The 18,189-nt window shown below is 39.9% G+C and overlaps 1 protein-coding gene across 1 annotated transcript; it reads right to left on the bottom strand.

Annotated features, from left to right (window-relative positions):
- Window positions 1-8,755: 8,755 nt before the first annotated feature.
- Window positions 8,756-18,097, bottom strand: LOC139532231 (ly6/PLAUR domain-containing protein 1-like). Its single transcript, XM_071329600.1, has 3 exons — window positions 17,483-18,097; window positions 14,446-14,580; window positions 8,756-10,427 (listed from the first exon to the last, which is right to left on the bottom strand). The coding sequence occupies exons 1-3, from the start codon at window positions 17,529-17,531 to the stop codon at window positions 10,192-10,194; spliced, it is 420 nt and encodes a 139-aa protein (XP_071185701.1). The 5' UTR covers window positions 17,532-18,097; the 3' UTR covers window positions 8,756-10,191.
- Between the last annotated feature and the right edge of the window lie 92 nt (window positions 18,098-18,189).

Here is an 18,189-nt window from a genome sequence, read left to right as displayed (position 1 = left end):
GTACATGTTACACTAATGAAAAACAAGAAATTACATCAGTAAAATGTCTTTTTTTATTATTGTTATCTAATCAAATGTGTTATTTCGGTCTATAGTCAGGGGTCTATCAATTCTGAATCCTGGGACAGTTAAATGTTTTACTCTGAAAAAGTGGGAATCTGTTTATGATTATCCCAAAGTTGTAAAAAACTTTTGAGACATCGCATCTTACTTTAGGAGATAAATGACTGGACTAGATTAATGCGAGCCACAAATTACACCCTATTCTCTATGGGCTCTTGTGTAAAGTTTTGCACTAGATTGGTAATATAGTGCCATTTGGGACGAACACTAGATTAACTTTACAAGACATCCATTTCCATCACTGCATGTCTCCATCTATAAAGCATTACTATTGGATTCCAAGTGCCGGCTTCTATTTTAATCAGTGTAAAACGACAGGACATTGCACCAAGGGTTCTCTCGACCGACATTATTGTGATTAATACAGTCTCTTTTATCTTCTGGCTTCTTCTGGTGGCTTGATGTATTTAGTGTAGGCCCCAAAGCTTGTTAATGTTTTCCCATTGCCTAATGATATAGATCCTCTCTTGCTCCCATCCCTAACAACACAGAGGAATCAATCAAAACAGATTTGTTATTAAGTTTCGTTTTCTTTATTAGCTCCCTTGAGAAAAAGAAAAGTTGAGACACTTTTTATTTCCCATCAGATCACTTTAGAGTGGGAGCGAAACGAACATTTACTTTCGTCAATTAGCTGGTTTTGATCAGCCTGGCTGTATAGTTGACACTCATAACTTGGAACGTTTAGACATAACTCAGGATGTCTGAGACACAAAGCAATCGAGGCAAAGACACTATCGTGTATAATGCATGCCTGTTTTTCCGTGGTAAATGTACACCACATGCAGGCCCATGCTCCTATAGGTCTCTACCTGCGTAGAGCACATGCTCATTTTCTTTGCCGTTCCAGTCTCTAAAGTGTCCTTTTGTTTTGGCAAAAAAAAAATATATATATACAGCTTAGTCGTTGTGGCTCTGAACACACTGCCCGCAAGCCGTCGTTAAATGTTCAATAAATATGTGTTATTTTATTAGCCATTAAGATGTGGTCATGTTTTGCTTTTATGTAACTAAATCATCAAAGACATAACTCCTCAACGAGTTGGTGACCGCGGTTACGAATTTTTCTTTTTAGTTGTCCTTTTTGTTTGAGCACCTGCCCCCCAAAAGTTCTGTGCATTGCCCTGACTGTGCATGTATGCAACAGCATGTATTTGTGATGCCATTTTATTTTCTAAGTCTGCTGCTGAAGCCTGGTACCAAACCCCCCCCCCCCCCCCCCCCATAAAACATGTATTGATATGTACTGTATGAATGGTTTAAACATGCCAATTAACACACGTGAAATGATAACTCGGATCAATCACATTGAAACTCTGGCTCCAAAATAATCCTATCAAGTCAGTATTAGAAGTCGGGTGATTATGATGTCCCTGTGGTTTTGGACCCACCTCCTCTACCCCACCCCAAAAACATAATAACTACCTTGTACACGATCCTTCCCAAAATATGAATACTTTTGCCATCCTGGCTAACACAAAGTAAACAAATCAAACATGAGTTTAAGTCCCTCATCAACTAGAGTGTTTCAACCAGCACCCCCTAATATGACTATGTTTGCACAAACATCATTAGGGCCGAAGCAGAGGTAGCCCTATTATTTCTAATAATCTTCTCTTTGCTGTCTTTTTGCTGTTTCTTAAACCCAGGAGGTCTGTAGTCTGCAGTTAGTACCCCCTCTTATCATACTATCTCAATCCTTTGGCTCTCTCCTTTTCCACACAGCCTCTCTGCTTAATAGCGCTGTCTGTCGCCAACACTTTTTCTGCTGCAGGGTGCAGTTGCCGTTGCTTTAATGATCCTGTCGAGAAGGTACAGGAGCGTCCGCTTTGCCTGTGTTCAGCACTGTGGTTTCTCTGTGATCTTGTGCATCTAACTGCATGCTTTTATCCCACCGGCTGAGGCTTAATCTTCATGTACTGTACGAAGAGTACATTCTTGCTTTCCGACTCACACGTCCTTCCTCCTATGATTTTTGTGTGTGTTTACTAGAAATATTACAACTGGGACTTATTAACACTGTAAATGTACTGTTGGTCCATCATTGCGCAATCAAATGGAAAGCATGTAAGCCTCACTTCAGACATGGATGACCGTTGATGTGAGTGAGAGTGGACGCTCGTCGTTACCATCGTATTCCTAAAGGAGAGTAGATAACAACAACAAAATGGTGGCGGCGAAAGACATCTCCTCATCCACCCCCCCCCCCCTCCCAAGCACATCATCTAAAAGCTCATGAGTTTAATGAGGCATTAATGCTAGTCGAACGTACCGGGTAGAAACAGAGACCTCAAGGCCCAGTACACCTCGCAGGAAGCGAAGACTATATGTTGCTAGGTTTTTGTTGGGAACACGTGCCAGGTGTTTGCTGATACACCTGGAGCCTTCCATGCATTGATTGTATATCTCTGTGGGAATGACTATACGTTGGGGCACCATTGCCCTTGCCAGAGCTTGTAAATGAACCATGGGGCTTTATGTCTCACTGAAGGGGCTTTTAGGCCTGGTGATATCAGCATTTTGGCTGCATTTACACAGGCAGTCCAATTTGTATATTTTTTCCCACTAATCGGTATTTTGATCAGTCACATTAGCCCATTCATTTAACTAATTTTTCAGAGCTGACTGATTGGACAATATGCCAATTACAACAACAACAAAAATCTAAATTCAGCCTTAGAGAGACACGTAGAATCGGCCCCTTCTGAAGTGCATGTTATCTTGTTTAACGCCTAAAACTATTTTCCGAAAAGTTTATTTGTTGAGAAGCCATAACAATCGCATCTTCAATGTGTTCTAGTGTAATTCCCCTCCAAGACCCCTGAAATAAGCAGCAAGATTCATTGTGAGAAACAGTGTAGAGTAGCATTAGAAAGGAGGTTTTCAATCATGGCCGCTTTGTATTCATACCGCTCTCTAGGTGTTTTTATTAATGAGTTTTAAAGTGTGATCTCTTATTTTCTTTGCCAGCCTTTATCAGGTCAGAATGAAAACCAGCGGTGACTATCTCTAAAGTGGGCAGTCTGGGCTTTTGTCTATGATATTAGAAACGCGCACACAGAGGTATTGCTAACTCCAGGAGAAGCCCAATCATGCTCGCAGAGGACACGTCAGACTATCTGCTGACTGTTGACCAAAAATACTTATTTCGCTGACATTTTCCACCAGCCTTGTTATAACATTTATGTCAACTATACTTCATTCTCCTCTTTTGTATGAGGAGCCAGTCTGGCCCTCTCTCCCCAGACAGATGCGTAGTGGGAGTAAGCTAAAGGCTCCATTTTTTTTAAACAAATGCTGCACTTGCAATGTGTTGAAATGCACCATCAAGGTATATTTGAATTCATCTGATAGAATATCACTCTATTGCTTAGAGCCACATCCGTCTGTGTTGCCTCTAAATGGCAAAACAGTGCTATGTAAAGGAAAGACTATTGCGTAAGACTTGCCCACTGCCTACATTGTGACAGCACTGGGTTGTTTGTCACCGCACACACCAAGAAGACAGGGGACGACCCTGACACAGCTGATCTCTCTAACACACGGATTTGAGCTGTATCACCGTCAAAGGTCGAATCGATAGTTTCTTATACCATAGAGAAACCCACATACTGCACCCTCCTCTACTTTCTTTCCTGCCTGAAGCAAATGATCGCTGTGCTTGTTAGCACCTGCTTGTTCATGACTGACTGCAGTGAAACGTGTACTTCCACGTGTATGCATGAATGAATGGCAAGAAGCAGCTTGGTTATAATTGGCCTCTGCACCAACTCCTTATTGCTTTTCGTAGCATGATAATTGAAGGTGGTGACAATGTAACGTGTATGATAGTGTGGTACGCAAAGTGGACGGTAGAAAGTAGCATTATACGGTACAATTAATTTAGTCCCTCGCCTACTGTGGAGGAGAATGTAGCATCTTGGGTGTGAGAAATGTGCATTACAAATTAAATGAATCATTATTATTATTAAATGGAAAGACATTATAATGGTAATACTAGTTTGTACAAGGCGAAACAGTGACAATGTTCTGAAGACCTGGTTAGTAGTGGTCACGAATGGGTCGTCATATTCCAAAACAAGTTGTAGTTATAGTTGTCATTAGAGAAACCTAATAATGTAATCTTTGAGAGAAAAAATCTCAAATGAAGGTCTATTGCATTAGTATTGTCTGTAGTAATGGAATTACAACAGTTGGTGGTCATTGCAAATTGGGAGCGGCAGAATTATAATGAAACAGGTGCGTGGGTGGGTGCTTTGTCCACTTACAGTTGAAGTCGGAAGTTTACATACACTTAGGTTGGAGTCATTAAAACTCATTTTTCAACCACTCCACACATTTCTTGTTAACAAACTATAGTTTTGGCATGTCGGTTAGGACATCTACTTTGTGCATGACACAAGTAATTTTTCCAACAATTGTTTACAGACAGATTATTTCACTTATAATTCACTGTATCACAATTCCAGTGGGTCAGAAGTTTACATACACTAAGTTGACTGTGCCTTTAAACAGCTTCCAGAAAATGATGTCATGACTTTAGAAGCTTCTGATAGGCTAATTGACATCATTTGAGTCAATTGGAGGTGTACCTGTGGATGTATGAAGGCCTACCTTCAAACTCAGTGCCTCTTTGCTTGACATCATGGGGAAATTATGTAGATATTATGAAGCAACATCTCAAGACATCAGTCAGGAAGTTAACGCTTGGTCGTAAATTGGTCTTCCAAATGGACAATGACCCCAAGCATACTTACAAAGTTGTGGCAAAATGGCTTAAGGACAACAAAGTCAAGGTATTGGAGTGGCCATCACAAAGCCCTGACCTCAATCCTATAGAAAATTTGTGGGCAGAACTGAAAAAGCGTGTGCGAGCAAGGAGGCCTAGAAACCTAACTCAGTTACACCAGCTGTCAGGAGGAATGGGCCAAAATTCACCCAACTTATTGAGGGAAGCTTGTCGAAGGCTATCCGAAACGTTTGACCCAAGTTAAACAATTTAAAGGCAATGCTACCAAATACTAATGGAGTGTATGTAAACTTCTGACCCAGTGGGAATGTGATGAAAGAAATAAAAGCTGAAATAAATCATTCTCTCTACTATTATTCTGTCATTTCACATTCTTAAAATAAAGTGGTGATCCTAACTGACCTAAAACAGGGAATTTTTACTAGGATTAAATGTCAGGCATTGTGAAAAACTGAGTTTAAATGTATTTGGCTAAGGTGCATGTAAACGTCCGACTTCAACTGTAGATGTCAACGTTAATCGATGAAACCACTTCAATGTTTTCCATTCTGCCCTAGCCTACATCTAGCTGTGTGGAAGTTACAGAAATATGAAATGCAGGGACATCTCCCTGTGTTATCCGTTTTCCAGACGGTGCAATAAATTGAGCAAGGTCCACATAGTACGTACTGTATCTGGTGGTGAATAATAAGAAAAGCCCTAGCCGCTGGAGGTCACTGAAATTTCAAGCTAGGCTCCGAGACAGGATATTTCACAGCCTCCGTCTCCCTGTGTCTCTCATTTAAACGTGGTGCACGGCTGTGTCGGGCATCCCTCTCTCCCTCTCTCTCTTCCTCCATCTCTCTCTCCCAGTGTGAGGCTGACCTAACTAGGCCCATGTCTCATTTACAGACAAGCCTTAACTCCCCAACAAAGGAGGTTGGCATTTTAAGACTCCCGAGGTCATTCAACTTAAACTGCCTTTTGAAAAAAAAAAAAGAATCAAATCAAAAATGTTATTATAAATATTGTATTTGTCTATTACATATTGAAAACAGAATATCGAGTCTGCTGTTTCAGAATCAATGTTTTGGTCACAACTCTTTATTTGCATTTCACATGGGCAGAATATACAATCACTCTTCACAGAAGACCAATTAAGGGAGACCATCAAAAAAATTACCCATAATACCCCAATTCTGTTAAACATGTCTACCTGTTAGTTCAATGCCTTACACGTTCAAGATAAACATCAAATCAGAAGGAGAAAAAAAGCTGTGTCATTGTCGTTTAATTTAACCACTATCTTTTAATTTGAAGGATTAATTATGACATACTTCTTACATTATCCTCTTTACAAAGCCTTTCAATAATTATAATGGCCAATGAATAAATAAAATACAATTGTACTGGAATAATGAGAGTAAGTTATTATATATGTTTCTGAAATCTATTTACATTTCATAAATGTTGTATTTCAAAAAGAATGGTCTTCCCTTTAGTCTCTGTGCTGCCTTTTCAGCAGAATAAATAATTCATCAATTGACTATAGAATCAGCTGAAAAGAAAGACAAAGTAGATGACTGTAAAGCTACTGTTAAGCTAATACTGACTATGACTGGCAAAAGCCCATGGCACAAGAACCAAGAAAGAAACACTAGCCAACATAAATATACACCCCGTCATGTATTTCCTACTGCACTGTTGTCTGTACTCTTTTGTCAAATTAACTCCACATTGTCACTTCAACATTCAGTAGTCATATACACTCTGAAATACGTGAGTGACGTCAGTTTTAGGGGTCAATATAAACATTTCGACCAGTCACTCACTCCAATGGTTCATGTGGATCATTTTATACAATCCAAAATATTGTCGTTGTGTTTGTCCGCTCTCTGGTACTTTCAAGTGACAATCCATCAGATGGGAAACATCAATAGAAAGAGAGAGAATAGGATTTCAGTAAGACATAAAAGTATGAGCAATATTTGTACATGATGCATTGTTGAGTAAATGTATCCATCAACTATGCCTCTCCACTTATAGCTACGTGATCCATTCCACAACACACCGTACGCGGCGAGCATTCCGTGAGTCAATGTGTTGCAAAGGACGTATGCTGCTAAATGAGCATTATACTAACATCATCAATAGTTCCAGATGAGCAACTACACTAAAAAGCTCCTCTAAGCAGTTTCTGCTGGTAGCTACAATAACCAATACTTATATCTGACCTTCCCGCAATGACAGCCACATATCTCATGTCTGTACAGAAAATTGTATAATATGCATCCCTGCATTGAAATGTCCTTAATGTGAACTTGTGAATCAGTTACTAATAATGGAACTGCATAAGATCTACAACTAAAAAGCTGAATATACTTGAAGAATGACACCTAAAAAAGTTTTTAAAGTTGAAACTGGATGTTGATACAGATTATTATTATCATCCTGTAAATGACTACAGCTAATAATAGGTTATTGAATACACTACCGTTCAAAAGTTTGGGGTCACTTAGAAATGTGTGACCCCAAACATTTTTTAACCATTAATATACATCAAATTGATCAGAAATACAGTGTAGACATTGTTAATGTTGTAAATGACTATTGTAGCTGGAAACAGAAGATTTTTTCTACGGATTATCTACATAGGCGTACAGAGGCCCATTATCAGCAACCTTCACTCCTGTGTTCCAATGGCACATTGTGTTAGCTAATCTGAGTTTATCATTTTAAAAGGCTAATTGATCATTAGAAAACTCTTTTGCAATTATGTTAGCACAGCTGAAAACTGTTGTTCTGATTAAAGAAGCAATTAAACTGGCCTTCTTTAGACTAGCTGAGTATCTGGAGCATCAGCATTTGTGGGTTCAATTACAGGCTTAAAATGGGCAGAAACAAAGAACTTTCTTCTTAAACTCGTCAGTCTATTCTTGTTCTAAGAAATGAAAGCTGCTCTGGGATGCTGGCCTTCTAGGCAGAGTTCCTCTGTCCAGTGTCTGTGTTCTTTTGCCCATCTTAATCTTTTCTTTTTACTGGCCATTCTGAGATATGGCTTTTTCTTTGCAACTCTGCCTAGAAGGCCAGCATCCCGGAGTCGCCTCTTCACTGTTGACGTTGAGACTGGTGTTTTGCGGGTACTATTTTATAAAGCTGCCAGTTGAGGACTTGTGTTCTCAAACTAGACACTCTAATGTATTTGTCCTCTTGCTCAGTTTTACACCGGGGCCTCCCACTCCTCTTTCTATTCCGGGTAGACCCAGTTTGCTCTGTTCTGTTCTGTGAGTAGTACACAGCGTTGTACGAGATCTTCAGTTTCTTGGCAATTTCTCGCATGGAATAGCCTTAATTTCTCAGATCAAAAGTAGACTGACGAGTTTACTAACTCCCGGGTGGCGCAGTGGTCTAGGGCACTGCATCGCAGTGCTAGCTGCGCCACCAGAGTCTCTGGGTTCGCGCCCAGGCTGGGCTGGGTTCGCGCCCAGGCTCTGTCGCAGCCGGCCGCAACCGGGAGATCCGTGGGGCGACGCACAATTGGCATAGCGTCGTCCGGGTTAGGGAGGGTTTGGCCGGTAGGGAGGGTTTGGCCGGTAGGGATATCCTTGTCTCAGTATGTAAAAATGTAATAAAATGTATGCACTCTACTGTAAGTCGCTCTGGATAAGAGCGTCTGCTAAATGACTAAAATGTAAAATGTAAATGTAAGAAGAAAAGTCTTTGTTTCTGGCCATTTTAAGCCTGTAATCGAACCCACAAATGCTGATGCTCCAGATACTCAACTAGTCTAAAGAAGGCCAGTTTAATTGCTTATTTAATCAGCACAACAGTTTTCAGCTGTGCTAACATAATTGCAAAAAGGTTTTCTAATGATCAATTAGCCTTTTAAAATGATAAACTCGGATTAGCTAACACAATGTGCCATTGGAACACAGGAGTGATGGTTGCTGATATTGGGCCTCTGCACGCCTATGTAGATATTCCGTAAAAAATCTGCCGTTTCCAGCTACAATAGTCATTTAAACATTAACAATGTCTACACTGTATTTCTGATCAATTTAATGTTATTTTAATGGACGAAAAATTTGCTTTTCTTTAAAAAACAAGGGCATTTCTAAGTGTCTAAGTGACTCCAAACTTTTGAACAGTAGTGTATGTCAATTTATATAACGTTTATAAACAAATCCCTTGTGTCTTTCAGCAATATTTGAAGTCCAAGAAATTAATTGTGTATATACAGATGTAGGATCTTAATTTGATCACCCTGTTTTGGCAGGGAATTTTCTGCACAGCAGGAAAAGCAAACTTGTAGTGTATTCAAGGTTTTTAAAGGCTTCTAAAGTTGTATTTTCCACTTTAAAATGTTGGTTTGCCCAAACAAAAAATTGATCAACCCCTATGAAAATGTCCATTAATTATAACCCACAATAATTCACATTTCTGTAGGATTTGTTGCTGTAGGAATATGTTCCTGCTGTGAGAAACTGGTCAAATTAAGATCACACATCTGTACTTACAAATGATATAAGACATGAGATCCTGCAGTTAGTACTTACTGTAACAAGAACTTGTACAAGTAGTAAATGATGCAGACATCTAAGTATATCTCCAAAATCCCTACAACTCACTGCTCAATGTCCTCAACTGTCAGTGCCATCTCTACACTCAGATCCATAATGAGTTAACACAATTCTCACAGCTAAACGGCTGCTGAGTACTCACTGACTATGATCACGTCTGACTCCTAATCATCAGGAGTATTGATCTGAAGCGTTCGATCTTCCTATAAACAAGAGAACACCGACGTTGATGAGGTCAGTGCCCATTGCCCCCAATAGGGACCCTACGGAGTAAGCAAAGGGTGATTGGAGGGCAAGGGAGGGACGAAGAAGAAGGAGGCAATGGCAAGCATTCAGTTCTCAAAAACTCAAAACACCAGGATTATAAAAGGGGATCCTTCCGAAGAGTCTTAAGCTCTTGAGTATCTGATCCAAAGACGACGCTGTAGAGTCCACAGGAGGCTGCTGAGGGGAGAACGGCTCATAATAATGGCTGGAATTGAGCAAATGGAATGCCATCAAACACCTGGAAACCATGTGCTTGATGTCTTTGATACTCATTCTGATCCAGTCATTACCACGAGCCCGTTCTCCCCAATTAAGTTACCACCCACCTCCTGTGATAGTCTCTTATGTATAGGATTCCTCTCCAAAGACGACACTAGAGTCTTGATGTAGCCAATACACTACGTACGGTTATGTACTGTAGCCTATATGTACTCTCATAATACTCTAGTGTTATCTTCGAGTAGAGGAGGGGACAAATGGACGCCTCTAGGTCTATGTCAGAGAAAGAGAGACCAGCGTGAGGGAGACCAGAAGAAAAAGAAGGGAGGAAAATGAAGAGGTCGCGGCCGACGGGACCGGGCGGTTCTTCTTCCGGGGCCCATTGCAGAGCGGTGTGTTACAGCAGGAGATGCACACAGAGTTGATCCTTCCAGTGCAGAACTGCTGGTAGCCTGATGAGGATATGAGGCATGCCCCAGACGAGGCGCAGGACTTGCGGTAAAATATGCCTGAAGAAGGAGAGAGAGAAGTGGTCAGGAGTAAAGCTATACAGGATGTCCAGGTCAAGGTATATGTGGTAGTGACACCGTTGGTGAAACTGAGCCAAGTCTCATAGCAAACTGATGTAGCACAAGCACTTTTTTTCCCCCCCATGAATGTGTGTCTGTTTTATGTTATGCCTGGCCTATGCCATGTCTCTCACCCTTTTACAGTGGATGTTCTTGTACGTAAAGCAAATATCTGTGAAAATCAGACAAAGCAATATCTAATCTACCTTTTTTCACAAATAAACAGGAACAACAATTACACATCAAGAAAATGTGGTGATTTGAACATATTTGCCTTAGGAGCTTAGCCAAGTGAGAAATTCTTGAGACATACAGTATATTGTAATTCAGTGCTATTTGCAATTGAACAGAACTTTATCCTGATCGATACTGGAGTGGGTCATATTACTGCGAGGTGATCCTCTAAGTGCCTAGAACCTTTGTAGAGCCGTGATAAAAAAGAAAACATTTGAGAATGTCATCTCGACATAGAATATAATGCTCTCAAACTATGGAACAATTGCAACAGAACTATGCTTTGATTTATATGGTGGCGAGAGAATGCACATGAATAAGAGTGTTTTGATTTCATGGAAATGTTGTCGTGCCATTAGTCTTACCATAAGAGGTGGTAAGAAAGCCTGCGTCTCCCTGCCTGATGAATGAACACCTTGCAGGGACTCTACTCCCATTTCTCCCTACTCCTTCCTCGGAAATAGACATTGCGCTTTTGGACAAAAACAAATCCAAGGTGACCCTGGAGATGCCACTCAAGCTCCACTGAATCTATAAGCATCAGTACTTGTTATAAGCATATATGGACGCTTATAATATCTTAATACAAGGTTTATCATGTGTTCTCTGCTGAAATTTGTCAACAGACTGCAACGAGCTGTTATTATGAGAAGGGGTTCATAAGTGCTTACGACAAGTCTTACGTTGCATTATAACTGTGGCATAATGCGTTATACCTGTCGACGTTAGGTGAAGTGTTACGAAAAGTTCAAATAAAAGAGTAGAGAGGAAATAGATGAAAGAGGTCGATGATAGGGGGGGGGAAGAGAACTGCTAGTCACGTTAAAAGTTACATAAAAACTTTGCTGCTCTAATTTACTCGTCTTTCTCTTGAAATAATAACAGATGAGCTGTCAGACAAAGTGTAAATTTGTAAATGCAATACAATATTCTTGTTTTGTCTCAAAGATGTCAGACAAGCCTTCAAGACAAAAGTAGACCATTTCGGTCTGCATCAGCCCCTGATTACTGCTATTAAGTTTGACAGAACTAACAATGCAACTTCAGCATAATCAACCCTCTGCTTTGTTCCATACTTCATCACTATGCACATTTAGAACTGACAGTCAAACAAACCAAGTCCCCAAACCTTTGTTGGGGGAGGAATGGGTAGAGACCAAGCTGGCACCAATTCACGTGCAAAAGCCAACTTTCCCTGAGGATTACGTTACAGATGTCTTCACATATCATAAACACATTATGCAAGTGCTTCTTTCCGCCGATAACGTTGTGGTAATTCGCAAATTCATTATTTGTGATAAATTGCGGTTGCTGCATTTAAAGATAATTAGTTAGGCTCCTGGTCTCAGGCTGACATTATATGACATTTTCAAATTAAGGAACACATTCATTACCAACATTGCTAGAAGGTTTCATGTTAGAATAAAAGTTTACATGAATTTTCTGTTTATCTGCTTACAGGAGCACATAAGAATCCCTTTGCCAACATTGCATTTGAATCAAATGACTCAGAAGACCTTTCTAAAGAGTGCAGAGGCTGGAAAAGATTTGTGAATATACTGTAAGCATGTGCATTTCACACAAAAGTGAATCCTTATCTCAAGGTTATTCAAACCATTACACAACATTACACATAGTGTACATTTGTTCATGACATTATTGCCGTAGATTATTGCCTTTGAGTGATGCATCTTGTCAACCATCATATTCAGAGACATAATTTGGGCATAAAACACTCGCTAAGTACAATCTTGCTATGGCGGTCTTGGTACATTTTTTTTGTATACTCTTGTAATTGGAAGCATACATTTGATCACAAGTGACAAACTGTACATAACATTGGATGTGGTAGGATCAATAGGCCTAGTGTATTTGAAGGGCGTTCTCTCATTAACCCTCTTGTTGTGTCCGTTTCATGTTAATGAATTCTGTGTTCCGGGTCCAAAATGACCGCCCACATTATAGCTGATTATAAATCCATAATAATACATATATTATCACCTAATGTTGTGTTAGATCTTTTTATCAACTTAAGTTCTTGTGAACATTACAAGTTTTGAACTTCTATTTGCTATTTATGGCCTGTAGGCCTCGTTGACCTGAGCTCATACAACTCGTTTTTGAGTTTAAAAAAAAGCATAATGTATGGATTATTTTGACTACAACAAATACTCAGATGAAACATATTGTGCTATTTATCAAAGACTACTTTGTGTCAAAGTTGATCAAGGACTCTCCTCTTCACCAGTGTTATGATCAAAGATATGATCAACAGCCTCACATACAGTATATCGTTTGGTCATTGTGCTGCCACAGAATGAATTGTGAGCAAGGCCTCAAAAAAGATTTATATACCAGAGCCTGAGAAAAGTTCTATATATTATTGAAACAATGTTGCGATTGTTTGTGAGAATGCTAACAGGTGTGGTTCCCATGGGGGAAATATTCTATTGGGGAAAGGTTCCCGTGGGGGTTGCCATGGGAGCCAAGAAGGGGAGTGAGGTATGTGTATGCTCAAACACACTTGCATGTGGGGGTCTGGGAGAGGAAGTGTGTCCATCTGATGAATGGGCATGTGCCTGAACTCAATTTTATACACTAATTGTATTCTCACCCATTAATTTCTAATTACTGGTCATTTTTGACCAGGAACTCCACAGATGTACAAAAGTTAAATAAAACACCCCACATTTGATGAAAATCATCCAAATGTATTTTGTGTGTTCAGATGCCCTGTGTGGACAAAGTCATGGAACCTTATGACAATCAGATTAAATCAACTACGTTTTTCAGAGAGAAAACTTGTAAATCAGTCCAATATGACTGGAACACAGCAGGAGGGTTAAGCAATAAGGCACGAAGGGGTGTGGTGTATGGGCAATATACCACTGCTAATGGCTGTTCTTAAGCACGACGCAACGCAGAGTGCCTGGATACAGCCTTTAATTGTGGTATATTGGCCATATACCACAAACCCCTGAGGTGTCTTGTTGCTATTATAAACTGGTTACCAATGTAATTAGTACAAATACATGTCTGAAATACCACGGCTGTCAGCCAATCAGCATTCAGGGCTCGAACCACCTAGTTTATAATAAAAAATATTGCATGGATCAACTGAGTACAGCAACCAGCAACCAAGGGGTTAACCACCCTTTGGGATAATCCCATTAAAATAATATGAGCCATAAACCATGAATTAACTATGGTAATAGCCTCTTCATCTATGGAGATTCTTTGATAGGTCCCAATTGATGTTGTGGGCATACATATAGGCCTAGTTTATGATCTCATTTGTTGACGTTACAAGGAGACCCTATAGATCAGTTCCACTGAATTCAGAGATAGAGAGGAAGTACAGGAAAGAGGGAAATATACCTTATTTTAGGTCACATGTTAAAAGTGTCACAGTCCGGTGTGGCTTGGTTTTGCATGGCAAGGTAGGTGTCAGAGAAGGCAGTGTGGCCTGGGGTGGTCTAGCTGCAGATCACGTTTATATTGTGTCGGCGTGGGTTCGAATCCGGCCCACACCCTTCTGACACAAAACAGATCCCCCAACCTTCCTGTCTCTCTCTCACTGGTCTCTCTCGTCAGACTGAAGCTCACGCTCTGCTGTGGCGGAGATACAGCATCAGCGAGAAGGGACTACTCTCCCACTATCTCTATCCAATACAGAACAAACGATGAAAGGAGTGGGACTGCTCAGGAGACGCTGTTTTCTTACCATCCTTCTTCACCAGTACCTCTTTCTGACACATGTCCTGCACGTTGACCGTGCAGTTGACAATGAACTCCGGCGTGGAGCATTCATTGTTTTTCACCTCCTCACACTGGTAACACTGGATCTGGAGAGCATAACCTGTACAAGAGAGAGACAGGAAGAACCACAAGGGTTTAAAAAAAAGTCCACAAGAACAGTTCACCAGTATCTGGCATATAATATCTCATTAGTCTATGAATGTTGGTCAAGAGAGACTACAGGCTAATTCTTTGTTCAAGTATTATCCCTTGTTCATCTGGAGCCTTTCAGCCCCCCGTGTTTTCCTCCCAGCTAATCAAGAATAAGTGTGTTCGTGATCTATTGCCATTACCACAGATCAGGAACTGTATCCTCGAGGAGAGACAAATGCATCTTTGAAATGAAAAAGTCTCTTTGCTGGCATTTTGAAAGTCAACTTGGTCCCTATTTGCAAGACTGGATCTCCTTGATGAATAACAAATGTGAAGATTATCTCAAAGAGCATTTAATGTGGGAGAGACGATGTTGACGCATATCCTTACACATGCGGACATGTTACAAATATCAGACAATAGGACTTTGAGCTAATATGATGACATTTCTGTACCGCACCACAGAAAGCACTGATGAGTCACACAAACACATACTTCTCTGACTACATACACGTTTGTCATGACAACAAAGAAACACAGCAGAGGGGAGTTGTTTAGTGCACAAACAGATCTGGAGTCAGGATAAAGGGATTTTGACTGAAAATAATGAACAAATATGTTTCAACAATATAAATCCATACTCTCATTTACTTGCCAACTGAACTTGATATAGAGCCGTAGGACATAATTGTGTGTGGAAGCTGGGCATACTGTATCTGTGCAGGGAAAAAAGCCACTCAACTTTACCCACTAAAATAATAATTGCCATTCTGCCTAGTACAGGTCCAAACAATCAAGCCAGAGTGTTTCAGACAAAGTGTTTTATCCACACACTCAATGAAGCTGTTGCTCCAGCACTGACTTCAAATGAGATAAATTCATTCTAACTTGACTCATTGGAATTACATGGAAATTGAGATGAACTAAGAATGACAGATGGTTGGCTATTCATGCAACGTTGTTTCACAGGGAAGAGAAATCTAGAGAATTTAATCGAGGATACCGGATGGATAGCACAATCGGATTCAGGGTTTACAAATGGGGGTTTAGCAGAAACAAGCATGACTGTGCAATGATAAACAATAATTCAAAATGTTCTCTAGCGCCACAGTTTCAGGTCATTTGTTCTCCGTGACGGTAGTACTGTGTTCTAATTATTGAAATGGCGACAGTCATTCATCTCCCAGTCTGACAGCGCCATCAAGTACAAATTCAATTGAAAATAATCCAAAACAAAAATCAGAGCGTAATTACTTTAAAACCAGATAAATGCTTCAAAACTCCATCCATCAACCGAGCAATAGTCTCATAAAGTGCCTAAACACATCCTAGACAGTCATGTATTTGTCCTCTATAAACCACTGGCTATTGATACTAAATATGATTAACATTTAGGCAAGCATAAAGTTATGTACATATTGTCTCTACTGTTCATATTGTTCCTCAAGACAGTTTTCACTGAGGTAAAAACATCCTCAAGTTATTTAGAAGTAATTTCTGCTGACAGCGAAGATGATGTTTAAGGAGTGAGCGTGTTAACCAAACGCAGCACATCCAACTCAGAACGGACAGGACATTTGTATGTTATTTACACCAGAGGCATTTTTGGTGAGATCAAGTTCTTACACGACACTGTTCATATGCCATGTGCAATGTGTTGAACTGGAAATATGGACTGGAAAAGCTCTGAGTGGCTGATAGTCACATCATTCTGATGATATGATCAGTGGGTGTATGTTGGAATGACAATGCGGACTATGCCATTGACATAGATTATCATTGTCATTGTCATTTTACCTGAACCTTTTTTTAACAACTACATTACCACCGTTTGTATGCGTTATTACCAAATCATTGCTATAATTTACCCATGTGGATTGAGAAATCAGTTTATTTGCCGTCATCTATCTTACATGGTGTATTTTCCTTCCACAGTCATTTGAAGAGAGACAGCGTTGTTATTCTCTGCATATTTAGTGATATTAATATTCATCAGAGGTGTTCATGGAGTGGTAGATCAGCTCCTTTAACACCCACTAAAAAATGGTGCTTGAGTTTATTACATTCACCTGAGCTGACAACTGTTGATCAATCAAGTTCCTTATCATTTGAGCTTGATGGAATGCCTACACCTGTAAAATAAAACGTTGAATTGCATCTGTGTTGTCAATTAGAGAGCTATTAATTAGCTATTGATAATGAGTGGCCTACACATGTCCCTCTGCTTTATAAACTGTGTGAATACATTCTTCACCTGTAATGGTGTCTAGTCATGTTTAGTAGCAATTCATCGGGAATATTCAATAGCCTAATAGCATGCCATTTAGGGCAATTGTAAGATCAGAAAGACGCTCCAAATATGGAATAATGTTCAATGTTTCAGCATGTCACGCTCTATTATTTTACATTTTTAAGCAATATCATTAAATTGAAGCAAAGATATGTAAAATAGTAGCCTAAATCACATTTTGAAAATGTGTCTTTGTACAAGTGATATGCGCAATAGTTTTACAGACACAATTATGACCTAAGGTGACATTTTCTCTAGCTGGAGCGCAAGTGTCATAAAAAATGTTAAATCCAAGAATCTGTGTCACAATTTCTTATTCCAAGACAGTTATAAATGCATTTAACGAGATGATTTGACACTGTTGGCATTACCAGACCTCTACTGGACTTCTGAAAACGATTTAATAGTTTTCATCCGACAAAAAAAGCTCCCCAAAATCATTTAAACATAATCCAAACTTGACTTAGATTGGAATACCTGGAAACGTTGACACATCACTTGAGGAAATGCTCTCAGCATCAGAATACAACGCAGCAAGCCAACACATGTAAGATTACGCAGTCTCCAAAGTTTAGCATACCTGTTTTGAGGAAAATTCCAAGCAAAGTTGCATAAATGAGAAGCAACATCCTCTCCCAAATGACACTATAGAGGAACACATCAGACCAGGTGAACTTAAAACGAAAGCAAAACCATTAGATGGATCCGTGGCATCAATATGTGAGAGCACATTCTGCTGCGAGGAATGTGAAGCGCAGCGCTGAACGAGGGCGAGCTCTGCGGTTCGAGAGACTACGTTGCGGGATTCCAGTGAAATTGGATGAGGATAAATCGTAAAACGTACCACGTGACGAAAGATCGTGGTATGGAAGCAATTCTTCAATCACTCATATCCTACACACGCAGATCAGTGACTGTTTAATTGCTTCCGAATATGAAATGGTCACCTTTGGATAGGCTTTTGGGCATGGAGTGCACCGTTGGCAGCCATGCACATTTAACCAGATTTAGAAAGGCTACTATTCATGAAATACATTTGTTGAGATCTTATGGATCTTCTGTGTCTGTTATGGGTCTTGTATGTTTCAGTTAGAGAGAGAGAGAGAGAGAGATGGGAGAGAGAGGGAGAGAGAATGTTTGGGTGTCACTCTTGGGTGGCTGAATTAATAACTTGTATTTATAGTCACATAATTACCCATCAAGAGACTCTAATTGTTATAAATACCCCTTCTTTATAAGCACTGTCAAAGAGAGTGAAGCTCAGTGAACACAGGCTATACGTTTAAC

The sequence above is a fragment of the Salvelinus alpinus genome, chromosome 10 (assembly GCF_045679555.1).
Source record: "Salvelinus alpinus chromosome 10, SLU_Salpinus.1, whole genome shotgun sequence".
Taxonomy (NCBI): domain Eukaryota; kingdom Metazoa; phylum Chordata; class Actinopteri; order Salmoniformes; family Salmonidae; genus Salvelinus; species Salvelinus alpinus.
The sequence above is the reverse complement of the archived record's forward strand: the minus strand, read 5'-3'. Positions and strand labels throughout refer to the sequence as shown.